Genomic DNA, 17159 nt, shown 5'->3' on the forward strand with positions numbered 1-17159 from the left:
TGGAAATCAGGGTTGAATTTATTTTAAAAATTAATCAAAAATTACATATGCAGATGTATATCTACTGATTAATTAATTCTGCTGTAAATTACAATGTATTTAATATGGCAAGCCCATATCTTTTCAGCAATTATAAGCATTTAGAGGATGCACTTTAATAGTGGCTATAGAAGCTTTGATCCTAGCAGGTTCATAAGCACATCTTCAATCAGAGGCGGCTCCAGGCCCCAGCACGCCAAGCATGTGCTTGGGGCGGCAAGCCGCGGGGGCGGGGGAGCTCTGCCGGCGCCGCGAAGGCGGCAGGCAGGCTGCCTTCGGCGGCTTGCCTGCGGAGAGTCCTCTGGTCCCGCGGCTTCAGCAGATCTCCCGCAGGCGTGCCTGTGGAGGGTCTGCTGGTCCCGCAGCTTCGGAGGACTTCCCGCAGGCATGCCTAGAGCCGCCCCTGTCTTCAGTATTCCAAAATACGTAAGATTGGCCTTAAGCTATTACAGAAATCAGTTTAGAATCTTTTAGGGTTTTGCATATTTTATACTGAAATTCTGATAAGACAGATATTGTAGATATTTAGGGCTTGTCCACACTTAAAACGCTACAGCTGCGCTGCTGTAGCACTTCTGCAAAAACACAACCTATGCCGACAGGAGGGATTCTTCTGTCAGCGTAATTCACCTCTCTGAGGGGAGAATTCTCCTGTCGACCTAGCACTGTCTACATCGGGGTTAGGTCAGTTTAACTGTCACTCATAGGGTGTGGATTTTTCACACCCCTGAGCAACGCAGTTATACCTATCTAATTTCCTAATGTACACCAGGCCAGAGCATTTTATCTTTGCTTTACATTTCTCACCATAAATGTAGCCTCATTTTCCACCATTAAATCTTCAATGACATTCTTCTTTCTTTGTATTATACTTATATGACCTACTTTTCTATTTTAGAATTCAGGTTTTTATTACTTATGTCTGATTCCTGATGCCTTACTTGTATGAACTTATAAAAGAAAATTATCTTAATTTTTCAAAATTAATCAATGCAGTAGCTTTACTGAAGTTTTTAGGTATGAGATTGTTTTCCTGGTTAAGATTTGGTTACCTTTTCTCCTCATATGAGCATATTTCAGCCAGATTTCATTATACACTTCCTATCATTTTGTTTATAACTGGCAGTGAATAGACCAACAACAAATTCCTAAACAGAAAGAACAGAGAAATTCTTTGAATATAGAGACCAGGCATTTTTAATAAGCTGGGTTAGTTTTGCCAAGGCTTCAAACTACTTGTGTTAATCTTTATTGACAGTGATCTATCGGTAAGACAGCAGGGCTGCAAAAATGAAAAGATGATCACAGATTTAAAATGAATCCTCTGATAGAATCCAGGAGGATTTGCCTGATCATTTCTCAGCAAATACAGTAAATATGTTTGTTTAAAAAAAAATTCCACACACAATCGCTCTATTCTAGTGAGACAAAATTGCTGTTTGTGGAGTGAGTCCGTTTTTACAGTTTGTACTTTGGGACAAATGTAGATAGGGTGTAATTTGATTGGCTTCAGTGGAGTTGTACCTGATTACAAGGCTGGTTTCGGCCCATGGTATTCTGCATTAGCTGTTTGGGGCTTTTAAAGAATGAACTGACATATCCTGTTAAAGCTCCCGACTCCTGTAATTTTAGGCTTCGGATTTCATATGCCATGGTATGCAGTAAATATCTCCTACTCACTCTATGTATAAACCGATGTGCTGAAGAAAGCTTCAATCACTTGAAAAGTCAGCAATAAGTGCAGATTAGCAACTGAAACTTCCACAATATGGCTAATTCTAAACAGAACTGGTAGCGCTGCATATAGTTAAGGTTTCCCAGCATTTTCCATTATAAGATTTTACAATCTTTGCATTTAATAAATTTTACGTTCAGGACAAGCTTTTCCTTGTTGGGTGTCTGTGCTCTGGTGACTTATTTATTTATTCATTCATTTGGTTCAATCTTTTCTGAGAATGAGATAAGGGGAAATGATGGAGACAAGGTGGGTGAGGTAATATCTTTTATTGGACCTGCTTCTGTTGGTAAGAGACAATAAAAGGTGGGACTGACATGGCTACAACTACACTGCATACAAGGGAAAATTATGTTATATGGCCCATGTAAAATAAGATTCTTATAGCCCTTTCATTGAAAGGTTTTACTGGCCTCCATGCTTTGGAGCAAGAACTTGACATTTGACAGGCAGCAGTACCAGAACACACCCCCTCATGGTGTGGCACTGCAGTCACCCTGCCTCAATCTTCCTTGTCTCCAGTAGTTCTCTACATCTTCAGCAAGGTTCAGTTATAGAGGTGACTTAGCCTTCTGGCTAGGGTACATAATACCACCGCTTCCAGGGTAACCACAGTCCAAAGTAAAACACCAACATGGGTTTTCCACCCTGGACCTGTGCCAGGCACAGCCCTTCTCCACAGGGTCTGACTGTTCCATACAACAGTCTTTGGCCCTTCTCTTGGGCTCAACTCCCAGCCCTCCTGGGCTCTGGTCAGTCCCTTTTCTCTTCCCTTAGTAGCAAGGGTTGCTGCATCCCTCTAGGGTAGCAGCACTGGGAGAACACACACCTAACCTCTACTGTGGGTTCTTGACCCTGGGAACCCTAAACTACTGGGTTATATGTCATGAAATTGAAACTCAAGCGCTTTTCTTCCTAGAGCTTCTTCCTATGTACTGTCCTGGCCTCTGAAAAGTCTTTTCCCTCAAGTCTTTTTAGCTCCAGTCCTCAGCTAAAATTCCTTCCCCCTGTGAACAGTGTATCCACAACCCTTCTTTCCTGGCGCTGTACTTTAATCCTGGCAGGCCTCCCTGGCCCATCAAGATTCTGATTCTACCCCCTCACGGTAATCTCTCCTCACTCTTGGCTTTCCCCTCCACTGAGCTAAGAGTGGTCCTTCACAATGCTCAGGAGGTGGTCACCTGATTCTGGTATTTGGTCCCCTTTCCCAGCTTGGTCTGCTGATTCTTCCTGAATAACTGAATTAAAGGTAAAAAGAACAGGAGTACTTGTGGCACCTTAGAGACTAACAAAGTGCCACAAGTACTCCTGTTCTTTTTGCGGATACAGACTAACACGGCTGCTACTCTGAAACCTGAATTAAAGGTGCCACACTTTAGAACAGGGCTGGCTAGCCCCAGGGCCCAGTGCCCTTAACAGGACAGATCACCCTGTTACAGCACCTGAAACTAGTGGATACTTAGGCCTTAATTTCTGTGCCTCAGTTCCCCATCTGTAAAATGGGAATAAAAATGCCACCTTACTTAACAGAGGGTATTACAAAAATAAATTAATATTTGTGAAGCACTCAGATACCACGGTGATGAGCACCACCAACAAACTCATTAGAAATTTAATAATTCCACCTTCAAAGAGGGATTTGAATTGTATGTAGTTAATAAGGCCAGGGCCACACAGTGAACAATGAGGATAAAACAAGATATTGAATAGCTGCTTATACAGCGAGCACCTTCCATCTGGTGCACTAGGAGTGTGTGTGTGGTGAGCGGGGGAATGTGGAAAAAATAGTATGTGACCATGTAAAGACTGTATCATAATGTATCACAAGTTCCAAGCAAAGGGCAGTAAGTAGCTGGCCCACAAACTAACCAGGGACCCAATTGTAACCCCTGCTTGCCCACTCCCCTGCCCACCTGCTCTGGAGGGGGTGTAGTGGCACAGAAGCAACTGCTCTGTAACTGACAATGCGGGTAGCCTGCACAGGGCATAAGGTTTCTTGGCACTCCCACACTCCCCAGTACAGGTCAGGAAGGTGAACCATGATCTTGCCCAGAGTGATCAAACTGGAAACAGACATCTTGGCAAGGTGGTACTGAATGGGCCATAGGGAATTCAGTTATTCTTTGACTGCATGGCAAAACAGGGACTTCCAAAGCTGGGGAAAGGAAAAGTCTGTTATTTTGAGAGAATGGTTAATATACCCACCCACTTCAAACGAAACAAGACAAACAAACATTATAAATTGTCTTACAGCAGCTTTGAAAGTCCCTGTTTTTCTGTTCGTTCAAATGAGAGGCAAACTCTTCTGGTCCTACTGCAAGTCACCAGTCCAGAGCTCTTGCTGGACATACCTGCCAGCCTCCCTCTGGAGGAGGAAAAGCCCCTGTTTACCAGCAAATAGTGACCATTTTCTACAGCTGTCTCTTTAAAAGGCTCGCCCAGGCCCATGTATGTCAGCGGAGTTAAGAGACATGCCTTTCTCTCTCTCCCCAATGTTCCCATTTATAGCTTTCGAATATTAGGGGGTGATTGTGTGCTTCTGGGAAGTACTGTGACAGTACGGCAGCATCCAGCAACAGACCATTCGCCATGACCATGTCAGTGTCAGAAACAGTTAAGAAAGTTTGTTTACAATACCCACATATATCCCAGTATTGATTTACTATTTTCAGGTTTTACAGCCAATCTCTGCTATTTTCCTCAAAGAAACAAGTAAACAAACATCAATGGGTGTACAAAAGAGGTGGTTATCTCCTTACCTCCTGTAAAAACTTTTCACTCATTTGACCAAAGTGATGCCCCGGGGGTTTAATGCCAGATACCACAAGTCCCGAACCATAGATTCTTGGCTTCTGCAAGTCGGGTTTAAATTTGTCATACAGAATGTTAGATGGTTTAATATCCCCACCACTCAATATCTGCTGTTCTTTTGCCATGGGCATACCACACACAGGGGGACCATACGGCAGCTCAGTTGAGGCAAAGGAAGGGTCAAGATGGTCTATAGACTGAGGATTTCTTCTAATGTAAGTGATGATCTTAGGTCTCACATGTTTGGGTTTGGGTATGACAGGTTTTATCTCAATGTTTTCTTCAGACTTTTCACTGCAGTCACTCTCCGCATCACCCTTGGCTGTAAGGGAGCCCTTGGAATGCACAAGGATTGGTTTGGGGATTCCACTGTTCGCAGCAGTCTTGATAGGCACTTTAGGGGATATGTTTAACAACTGGGTACTGTCAATGGGAGGTAGGACTGAGGAGGGTGACAGCTTGTCAACATGAAGTGCATAAAGATCCTTTAAACTGCTGTTTGAAATTGTGGGCTGATTATTAACATTCACAGTTGCCACTGGGCGCAAGGAAGTTGGGACACAGAAAAAGGCATCAGCCCTTGCTGAAATTTTATAACTCTCTGATGCGTCATCTGAAAGATATTTCTTTGCAATAGCTGTCTTTTTATTCTGAACTGAAAAGCTTGTGGTTTCCACATCACTATCCTGGTTGTTTGGCTGTTCGTTTGACATTGTTTCTGTACTAAGCACTCTGTGTTGATCTGAGAGATCAGAGGCAGACACTGTGGTGTTTTCAGTGTTCCCTTTGACTAGCATCAGTTTATTCTCATTAACTTTCATGGTTTTGCTGTAAGGGAGACTAACATTGTGTAGAAAAGATATATGCCCACCAACTGTTTGAATGCAACTTGTACCAGCTTGAAGTAAGTTTCTATTTCTTGTAGGTGTCAGTTTGCCACTGGATTTGCTATCATCAGTAAGAGGAAATACAGATCCAATTTCTTTGTCTGTTATGTATTCCTGATGACCTCGATTAGCTGCCCTGCTTTCATCATCATTACTTCCTCTTCCAAACCCAGGGCAGGTATTATTACCACTTATTAGTCTGTCCTCAGCATAGGCTACCACTTGGTTTAAGAGCGGATCTCCTACTTTACTACAAAAGTCTTGAAACTGGGGAGCTTGCATTTTGGACACTTCAGCTCCACAACCTTTCTTCCCTTGTACTAATGTATTTTCTTCTTTTTGACATCCTAGAAATTCTACCAACATAATTCTCTCAATTTTTTGTTGACAAATGTTCTTAGATGGTACAAGTGGTGGATGTTTTAGCTCCAGTTTTTTACTCATATCACCCTGACCTAGTTGTGCTTCTGACTTACTAGAGACTTCACTGGGCTTACCACTTAAATTTAGATCTACATGAGTAGGATGCAGTGTGCTTTTGCTGTTAACAGTTGGTACATCTTCCACATCCATTTGGCTCTCTGGGATATTTACTTTCTTGTTCTCTGAGGTAGATGGTTTCGAATAAAACATCATATTTTCCTCTGAGGTATTGTCAAGTGGATGAAAAACCATACCTAGAAAATGATCCGCTGGTGTTTTCTGTGATTTCTCAGTATCACCAATCAAATGATGTGATGTATCAATGGAATCTAGTGATGCAGAAAGTGAACGTTTACACGACACACGTTCTTTTGAAAATGCTTCTGTTTTAGTAGAAAATTTACTTGATCTTCCCAAAGAAAGCCTTTTTATTCCTTCAGCCTCCATGGTCCTGATCATTTTATCCTTAGAAATATGCCGGGTAAATTCAACGTCATCTTTTGAAAGAACCCATGAACTGGTATCATTTGCACTGCTCTTCAAATTAGACAGACTTTTTCCTCGGCTAATACGAATATTCTCTGAAGTATCCTTAACTTCATCAGTCCTGTAATCTTTATCCAATTCCCTGTTTATGGTAGAAGGCAACCTAAATTCTGGTATATTGATGTCACAACTCTGAGATTCCTTAAAGACCAAAAGTTTATTCTGCTCTGTATCCAACTGCGTAATGTTCTCTGACCCACCAGTATGCACACTTCCAGGATTAGCTGTCAAATCACATCTCTTGACTTCCCCTTCAGTGCTTCTGACCTTTGTCATAATTTGGTTGGCATTTGTATCTCCAATACTTATTATGCTTTCATTGTTATTTTTTATTTCATTTCTGTTGTCCTGCAGCTGGGTGTAACATGTCTCACTTGGTACCAGTGATGCACTCATTTTGAAATTTCAGGTGACTGCTTTTTTGACAGTCCTATTTAAGGAGTAAGCTTCTCTTCAACCAGTTTAACTATTATGCATGCTTCAGTTAAGGATTTAAATTACAAACTGATCAGTAGAAAATTCTTTCTCAAGTTGTTTGGAGTCTTGTTAGATTCACATTTTTATGCTGTTTCAATCGCTTTCAGAGCAGCTTCCAGACTTGAGAAATCTTTTTGACATACAGTAGAGATTTAATTAAAGCAAGAGATATCCATTAGGTTCCCTCAGAATGAGAGCCAGTTAGTCCATTTAACCTATGAGGGAAGAAAAAAAAATCACACGTTGTTAACTCAGATGATGTCACTAGCAATACTCACTGTTGCATCCACAGATTAATGTTTCATAACACTTTATGTAAATGTTCAATTATTGCTAATAACAAATACTTGTAGACTATGGTCTGGTCTACACCAGAAAAGTTGTATCATAATAACTATGTTGGAAAGGGGTGTGATTTGTGTGTGTTAAGCCCATATAAGCACTAGTGTGGATGTAATTATATCATAGCTTTTTTCGCTTCCCATACAGGAAAAAGCTACGCTGGTATAAGCACTTGTATACTGATATAACTGAAAGAATTATGCCACTTAACTATCCCAGTATAGTTAAAATGACAACACTGTCTAGCGTAGACAAGTCCTGAGGAACAAAATTCTGGTGACTTCAGGGAAAGTATACTTGGCTTCCCTCCCTCCCCCAGATAGCAGTGATACACACACTAAGGCTATATCTACTCTAGGAGCTAGGGATGGGCTTCCATGCTTGCAGACACATACCCACTCTAGCTCAACAGGAGCTAGCATGAGCATAAGTAGCAGCCACGGTAGCATGGGTAGCTGCAGTGGAGGCGTGGCTTAGCCATGTTCGCCCCACCAGTTTCAGGCAGGTTTGTAGTTGGCATGGCTAAGCCATGCCTCCACTACAGCTGCCAGTGCAGCTGCACTACTATGCTGGGTATATTAGCTCAGATCTGAGCTAGTACAAGTATTCTACATCGGCTGGAAATCACACCCTTAGTTCGTAGTATAGATGCTAAGCTATGTTACAGCCATCAAAGCAGACCCTCCCTGATTTTTTTATAGGGCGCTAAAAAGGAGCAGGCATCCTCTGTCAACTGCAATGGCTAGAAAACAGCTTTCTACACCTGTCTCCTCACATTTTATCTCAAGTCATTCACAGGGAATGATTAATAATGAATAATATTTAACATGTAAGAATACATACAGTTGGAAAAGTAGAAATGAGCCAAAGTTGCAAAACTGAGACCCAGATTTGAAACCACCACCAATACCTTAAGATACTGAGATTCCAGTTAGAAGGTACTGGATCAGCCCATTTTAGAAAGAGGCTCTATCTATAACATCTGCATGCAAGTTTAGGTTCGTATTTCAAAATCCCTCTATGCTCAGAGGTTCCAGTTCAGCCCATTCTACAAAAAGGCCCTGATCCTAACTTTCAGATCAGAGTTCAAGTCCAGATTTGTGCATCTATGCACACACGCACACAGAGTTGGGTTTGGATTCCAGTTTCTGGCTCAGTTCCCTCTCTAGAACAAACATTAACTGATTACATTAATTCATGAAACAGGACATTATATCAGAGCTCCATTTCAATATCACAGAACCGTATTATTATGCATCTTATCCTTGGAGCACTTTAGAATATAAATTTTAAATTAATGCTATGTTCTGCCCTTACTCCCCGAGATTAAATTATTGAACTGATTGTAGATATTTAAAGGTTTCATTTAAAATTTGGACTTTCTCCAATTAAAATCTTTTTCAGAATTACAGTATCAGAATTTACACATTAATTGTGAAGGCTAAACCCTCAAACTATAGGGAATGACTCATGTTGCTAAGTGGTGTCCCTCAGGTTCTCTGGTAGACAGTCAATGGTTAGGGTGCATGGCATCAAAGGAAAGAGATTTTAAAACAAAAAGAACAGCAAGGAGAGCCTCAGGGCTCAGAAAAGGATGGGAAAACTCAAATTCAGCCTCTACCCACCATCCCTTCCCTCTTCCTAGTTCCATCCTCCCTCCTCCAAAAAACCTCAAACACTATACATAATACAGTTGCACTAATAAAGACATTAATAGAGAGGATATCGAGCAGAATCTTGTTTTCATTGAGTAATTTGCTGAGAAGGAATAAAAAGAAGAGCTGATATGAAACAATGGGTTTCCTTTCCTCACCACTCCCCCTGGGGGTTAGGGAGAATATAAGAGAAGAATATCATAAAAATTATGGCTCTCAGGTATGTAACCCAAGTTAATGCTATGAGTCACTATTTGACTTATTTATTTATATGGTCAGAATCAAAGGTATGAACGATGCTTATTCAGAACAGGTGCTCAGCTGTCAGTGTTCCATGCCTTTGCGGGGGGAAGCAGGGGGCGGAGGGAGGGGAGCAATGCTATTGTCAGAGGCTGATTTGCATTCTGTTCCATTACTTTTGTATAGAATGTATGAACAAAATAGTATTTTTAACAAGAAAACAAACAAACAAAACTAAAACCCCAACCTTCTCTTTGTCACTTTCCTCTCACCAGTTATGCAGATCACTTTTGAAGTACATGTAAGGAAATATTCACACATTTGTACTGTGCTCGCCAAATACAATTTTTCAACCAAAGAAAAACCAAGAGCCATATGTATCCACCCCTTAGTCAATGAAGTAAACTTGTATTTGCTTAGCATGTGGAATGTACATGATTAATTTTATTGGGAATATAGTTTCCCTGTAGGGGAAAGTTGACCAATCTGACTAAATTGAAGAGATGTGCTCAGGCTTTGTTCTTCAGATAGAACTGTATTTCCCTCAAATGGAAAGCGAAACTGACAAGGACAATAAAATGTCATTATTTTATTTAGTAGTGAGTGATCTTGGTGTCGTTTATTTTGCAATAATTTAGGTTAGTTTAAAAAAAAACTTTATCATGTGCTCTGCAGATTAGTAGGGATGACACCACTAGCGAATGTTACTGTCCCCCACACACTCCTGCAGGAAAACTAACAGGAGGAAATCTCTGATATTCCCTCACTGAGATTCTCCCCGGTTATTCTGTCAGCTCACCAGAGGGAGGGGCTCCCCCCAGACAACAAGCAGCAAGGTCCACCACTGAATTCCGTGAAACCCCCAGGATCTGATGAATCTCCTGAACCAAAAGAAGACCAAGCTTATTCACACAGAGGTCTCATATACACAATCTGCAGCAGAACTCCAGTGGAGCTACACTGACAGTACTTCTGAACCTAGCAGCAGCTGTCAGGAGCCCCCTTAAACAGGATCCCGACTGGGAAAGTAAAGGCTTAGATTCAATAGTTCCCAAAGTGGCATTACATACTCTTCCTCAATAGCACAAGGCTGATGGACCCCTCTGGTCTTGGCCCACTAACTCCTTGTCCCTTCCCCACTTACCGATTCTCGGACCTAGAGAGAACAATCTAGGTGCTACAGCAGCACCAATAAATAAATAAATAAATAAATAGATAATGCAGCTCTCAGGTGCACAATTAGATCTTACACATTTTTAAATGTACAATTCAATTAGTACTGTTGCTTGTTGGTAGTTTTTAAATAAATGTCTTACAAAATGTTAGAAGGGAGTTAACAGAGGCATTTAAGATTGTGGTGGATAAGGTAAACACTAGTTAGTACCCCCTCTTTACCCTGCCCCATGATATGAATACAAGTGGGCACTCAATGAAACTGATGGGAGGTAAATTTGAAAACAAAATTAAAAACACTTCACAGAACATGTGTCTATCCTGGAGCCAGGGGCGGCTCCAGGCACCAGCACGCCAAGCACGTGCCTGGGGCGGCAAGCCACGGGGGGCGCTCTGCCGGTTGCCGCAAGGGCGGCAGGCAGGTTGCCTTCAGCGGCATGCCTGCGGAGGGTCCGCTGGTCCCGCGGCTTCGGCGGACCTCCCGCAGGCGTGCCGCAGAATCCACGGGACCGGGGACCTCCCACAGGCAACCCGCCAAAGTCAGCCTGCCTGCCGTGCTTGGGGTGGCAAAATACCCAGAGCCGCCCCTGCCTGGAGCATTCACCACAGTGGAACATTACAGAGCTAAAATGAAGTAGTCAAACATCATGTTTCGAGATATAAACTGATCACTGATTAATTTACAGCATCAGGTGTTGGCCACTTCCCAAGGGACGAACCCAATCTACTTATAGAGGGTATGTCTACACTACGGGATTATTCCGATTTTACATAAACCGGTTTTTTAAAACAGATTGTATAAAGTCGAGTGCACGCGGCCACACTAAGCACATTAATTCGGCGGTGTGCGTCCATGTACCGAGGCTAGCATCGATTTCCAGTGCGTTACATTGTGGGTAGCTATCCCATAGCTATCCCATAGTTCCCGCAGTCTCCCCCACCCATTGGAATTCTGGGTTGAGATCACAATTCATGATGGAGCAAAAACAGTGTCGCGGGTGATTCTGGGTAAATGTCATCACTCAAGCCTTCCTCCGTGAAAGCAACGGCAGACAATCATTTCGTGCCCTTTTTCTCTGGATTGCCCTGGCAGACGCCATAGCATGGTAACCACGGAGCCCGTTTAGCCTTTTTTCACTGTCACCATATGTGTACTGGATGCTGCTGACAGAGGCGGTACTGCAGTGCTACACAGCAGCATTCATTTGCCTTTGCAAGGTAGCAGAGACAGTTACCAGTCCTATTGCACTGTCTGCTGCTTTGGAAATTGGCGATGACGGTTACCAGACATATTGTACCATCTGCTGCTGTCATGGGTGCTCCTGGCTGGCCTCGCTGAGGTCGGCCGGGGGTGCATGGACAAAAATGGGAATGACTTCCCAGGTCATTCCCTTCTTTATGTTTTGTCTAAAAATAGAGTCAGTCCTGCCTAGAATATGGGGCAAGTCTAGTAGAGAAGCAGAGAGCACAGCCGCTCCGGGTCAGAGCCCCAGAGATCCCGCAGAAATGATGAGCTGCATGCCATTCTAGGGGTGCCCCTGCAACAACCCCACCCCTTGCTTCCCTCCTCCCACACCCGTCCTGGGCTACCATGGCAGTTATCCCCCCATTTGTGTGATGAAGTAATAAGGAATGCAGGAATAAGAAACACTGACTTTTTAGTGAGATAAAATGAGGTGGAGGCAGCCTCCAGCTGCTATGATATTCCAGGCAGGATATCTCCATTACTCATTAAAGGGTGGGGGGGAGAGGATCACAGCCTCCAGCTGCTATGATAGTCCAGAATCTCCAATAGACATGAAAGGGGGCGGGGGAGAGGAGCTCAGCCTCCAGCTGCTATGATGAGGACGGTTACCAGCCCTATTGCACCATCTGCCAGGACTGAATCTCCAGGACACAAAGCTTAACGAAAGGAATGACCGGGAGTCATTCCCATTTTGCCCAGGCGACCCTGGCTGACCTCACCGAGGCCAGCCAGGAGCACTCACAGGATGATGACGAGGACGGCTATCAGTCATTTTGTACCATACCGTCTACCACCGGGGAGGGGAGGGGAGAGGATGCTGCTATTTAGCGCTGCAGCACCCCGTCTACCAGCAGCATCCAGTAGACATACGGTGACATTGAAAAGAGGCGAGAAACAATTTTTTTCCCTTTTCTTTGAGGGGGGAAAGGGGGGCAAATTGACAACATATTCCCTGAACCACTGGCGACAATGTTTTTGACCCTTCAGGCATTGGGAGCTCAGCCAAGAATGCAAATGCTTTTCGGAGACTGCAGGAACTGTGGGATAGCTCGAGTCCTCAGTCCCCCCTCCCTCCCTCCATGAGCGTCCATTTGATTCTTTGGCTTTCCGTTACGGTTGTCACACAGCACTGTGTTGAGTCCCTGCTGTGGCCTCTGTGTATCATAGCCTGGAGATTTTTTCAAATGCTTTGGCATTTCGTCTTCTGGAACGGAGCTCTGATAGAACAGAATTGTCTCCCCATACAGCGATCAGATCCAGTATCTCCCGTACCGTCCATGCTGGAGCTCTTTTGGGATTTGGGACTGCATCGCCACCCGTGCTGATCAGCGCTCCACGCTGGGCAAGCAGGAAATGAAATTCAAAAGTTCGCGGGGCTTTTCCTGTCTACCTGGCCAGTGCATCCGAGTTCAGCTTGCTTTCCAGAGCGGTCACAATGGTGCACTGTGGGATACCGCCCGGAGGCCAATACCGTCGAATTGCGGCCACACTAACCCTAATCCGACATGGCAATACCGATTTCAGCGCTACTGCCCTTGTCAGGAAGGAGTACAGAAATCGGTTTTAAGAGCCCTTTATATCAATATAAAGGGCTTCGTTGTGTGGACGGGTGCAGGGTTAAATCAGTTTAACGCTGCTAAATTTGGTATAAATGCGTAGTGTAGACCATTCTAAGATCAAGAGAGACCATTGTGATCATCTAGTCTGACCTCATGCATAACATAGGTCAGAGAATCTCAGCCAGTGATTCCAAGTCCATCATTTGTGTCTCACTTGGAGCATCTCTTTTAGAAAGACATCCATTCTTAATTTAAAGACTTCCAAGGCTTGGAGAATCCACTATATCCTTTTGGTAAGTTGCTTCAGTGGTTAATAACCCTCACTGTTAAAAATGTGTACCTTATTTCTAGTTTGAATTTGTCTAGTTTTAACATCCAGCCATGGGATCTTGTTATGCATTCATCTGCTAAGTTGAAGAAACTTTTAGTATCAGAATCTTCTCCCCACAGAGAACCTATAGATTGTGATCAAGTCACCTCTTAACCTTCTCTTTAATAAAGTACATAGCTTGAGCTTCATTAGTCTTTCACTATAAAGCAGGTTTTTCCAGATCCTGACGCATTCTCATGGCTCTTTTCTGAACTCTTCCCAGTTTTTCAACATCCTTTTCAATGTGTGGACACTAGATTTAGACAAAGTGAGTGAAATCCTGGCTCCATTGAAATCAATGGCAGGACTCCCATTTGACTTCAGCGGGACAAGGATTTCACCCAGTACTCCAGTAATGGTCTCATTAACACCATATACAGAACTAATGCCACTTCCTTACTGCTACCCAATATTCTCCTATTTATACAGGTATGTGTTAGCCCTCTTAGCCATAGTATTGCACCATCAACTCCTGTTCAGATGGTTGTCCACCATGACCCTAGATACAATCCCCAATCTTGTAACCATGACATACATTCTTTGATTAGATAGACCAGGGGTAGGCAACCTGTGGCACACGTGCCGAAGGTGGCACACGAGCTGATTTTCAGTGGCACTCACACTGCCTGGGACCTGGCCACTGGTCCAGGGGCTCTGCATTTTAATTTAATTTTAAAGGAAGCTTCTTAAACATTTTAAAAACCTTATTTACTTTACATACAAGAATAGTTTAGTTAAGTATTATAGACTTATAGAAAGAGACCTTCTAAAAACGTTAAAATGTGTTACTGGCACGCTAAACCTTAAATTAGAGTGAATAAATGAAGACTCGGCACACCACTTCTGAAAGGTTGCCAACCCCTGAGATAGACCAATAGTTGGATTGATGTTGGCAAATGTATGACATATGATCCCTGTTTCAAAAATCTAAAGTTATGCAATGTAAATATAGCTGTCAGGATTATCAACTCAGAGGAATGTGGCAGTGGTGCTGGAATAAATCTCAAGGCTTCATTCTGACGTAACCTACAGCCTTGAGTATATTTTTTCTGCAGAATCAATGCATAAAATAGAGATAAGAATCCATAAGTTGATTAATAAATATACTGTTTATTCAGGCTTCTGCGATAAGGAATCCAAACATTTTTTTGTTTGAGTCAGCACAATAAATATTTTAGATGACTATGACAGATATATTTGAGTGTATGATTTATAGTTTTGTATTAAATGTAGGCACCTACTGCATCTGATCATTCTAATATAGATAACTTATATGTGAATAAATTATGTCACTGGTGATTGAACTGCATAGCTTTCCCTAAGAGGCATGTCTAACCCTGGCTTCAATAGGCTGTTTGGGAGTCATTAGGATGAAACAAATATCAAGAGGGAAATGAGGAAGGAGATAAATGTGTCTGAGTTTTTACTAAATCAACTTGTTAGCAACTGGTCACACACACATAGCTTACATCACTTCTTGCAGCTCTGGAAGGTCTTAACAATTCTGAAAAGGAAACCTTTTAACCCTAAACCACTGGTGTCACACATCAAAGACAGTGGCATCACATCCCCTAGAAGCAGTGCCGTGCAGATCCTGGATGAGGAGTAGGACTAAAAGATTTAAAGATTGGACTTAATACACAAAAGTCTCAATGTGGGTAAAAGTCTCATATTACAATATGAAGCAAGGCAGAAAATGTTTCTTCTGAATTTGTGGGCGTGGAAACTGACGATATGTTACAGTTCTTGAAATCATGGCAGGATACAATTTCAATATGCTGTGAACAAAGTGTACAAAGCAAAATAGACATGCTGGTGGGCAGAATAAGACAAGCCATCCATCTATGATTACTTGTGGTTCCTGCAGGGAAGAGAAAAGTTCTGAAAAGCCTGAGACACTGCTAAGTGGTTTTGTTAGTTTCAGCAACCTCGATTTCCCTCACAAATGTCTGTCTTCAAGAAAGTCTACCTCTGTGTATAACCACAGGACAATGATGATTGCTTGTGAACATGTAGCTATTACAAATCCAAACTCCTAATTCCCACTGACCTGAAGGGGAGGTTCCAGGCATGGAATTATTTTAAAGACTGAACACAGAGGACATAACCACAATTAAACAAAAGGGGTGGGGAAATAGATTTGAGAAAAAGAAAAATACTGGGGGTGGGGAGATAAACAGTTTATTTTAGAACAGGGACTGGCAACCTTTGGCACACGGCCCATCAGGGAAATCTGCTGGCGGGCCGGGACTGTTTGTTTACTTGCAGCGTCTGCAGGTTCGGCCAATCGCAGCTCCCACGGGCTGCAGTTCGCCATTCCAAGGCAATGGGGGCTGCAGGAAGTTGCATGGGCCCAGGGATGTGCTGGCCACCGCTTCCCGCAGCCCCCATTGGCCTGGAACAGCGAACCACAGCCAGCGGGAGCTACAATTGGTCGAACCTGCGGACGCTGCAGGTAAACAAACCCTCCCGGCCCGCCAGCGGATTTCTCTGATGGGCCGCATGCCAAAGGATGCCCATCCCTGCTTTAGAACATTTAAAAAATGGGAGTGAGATTTGAAATCATAACGCCCAAGTGAAATGCAGCAGAAAATAACGATCAACTAAAAACAAGGCAAAATAACTGAGGAAAAACATACTTTAAATAAATAAAATATAAAATCTGGTCACCATAAAATCTCATTTGGCCACCATAATCCAGTAGGTGGTCATCAAGCTAACTAAGGATTTATTTCAACCTGTAACAAGATCCCTAATCTCATATGCCCTGGCCTCTCCTAAACTTCATTCTTACCAGCTGATCCCAACCTACCACCTGCAACACTAGGAAGAAGGTGAAGACAGAACTGGATGATTTATGTCCCACCACACACTGTGGGGACAATAATACCATATGGGCCTTTTTAACAGAATAGGAGCAGCTAGACCAGGAAGGTGACATTCCATTTTAAACAACAGCAGCAACTTTTTTCTTTGTTATTGTAAAACAGGCACATTAGGAATAACACTGGAGGCATGTGCTGTTTGTATTCTCAGGCGGCGCAATATAAAAGAAAAAAAAAGATAAACCATATTATTGGGGCTTTTTTTGTTTTTAATAAGAGACAAAAAAATAGAGCATCAATAATCTTGAGGGTCACAGAGGAATTCTCAAAAAAACATTACAAGAAATAAAAGCTAGAAACAAAGAAATAAAACCAGAAGCTGGTTGCAATTTTTGACCAGCTCTAATAAAAACTATTTCCTGAGCATAGAATTTCATAAATATTCCCTCATCGCCAGCACTGCAATTCTATCAACTAAATATTTATGATGTTAAATTGATGCTAAAAACGTGTTGGCTGGTACTGTACAGTACCTACAGCTTATGCTGACAGCTCTTTCTGGTTTCTGATCTACAAGGACTAGAAACAAAAAGTGGGATCTGAACATCCAATGCCTCCATATGCCCTGTGTAAGTAAACGTATATCCTATTGCTTCTATACTACTTCCTTGTTATTTCTAGGTATTATTCTGAATAGAAAGTAAATGAATTGCCAATTGGGAAGGTGTGCCTATGGGTTTAACAACAACAGTGTTTTTCTCTATCCACAGCTTTATTCTTGAGCCTTAGGGAGTGACCCAAAGCCCACTGGAAATCAATGCTAACATTCTA

The 17159-nt window shown here is 42.6% G+C and overlaps 1 protein-coding gene across 2 annotated transcripts in view; it reads right to left on the minus strand.

The window, feature by feature from the left end:
* Positions 1–6837, minus strand: part of MTUS2 (microtubule associated scaffold protein 2) — a 302992-nt gene extending 296155 nt beyond the window's left edge. The window contains exon 1 of one of the 2 annotated variants that reach the window (XM_044982069.1): positions 4534–6837. In XM_044982069.1, the coding sequence (XP_044838004.1) occupies positions 4534–6837 (2304 nt within the window). The remainder of the gene's footprint in view (positions 1–4533) is intronic. The other variant, XM_044982076.1, reaches the window with a different exon arrangement.
* Positions 6838–17159: the final 10322 nt, after the last annotated feature.

Source organism: Mauremys mutica, chromosome 1 (genome assembly GCF_020497125.1).
Source record: "Mauremys mutica isolate MM-2020 ecotype Southern chromosome 1, ASM2049712v1, whole genome shotgun sequence".
Lineage (NCBI taxonomy): Eukaryota > Metazoa > Chordata > Testudines > Geoemydidae > Mauremys > Mauremys mutica.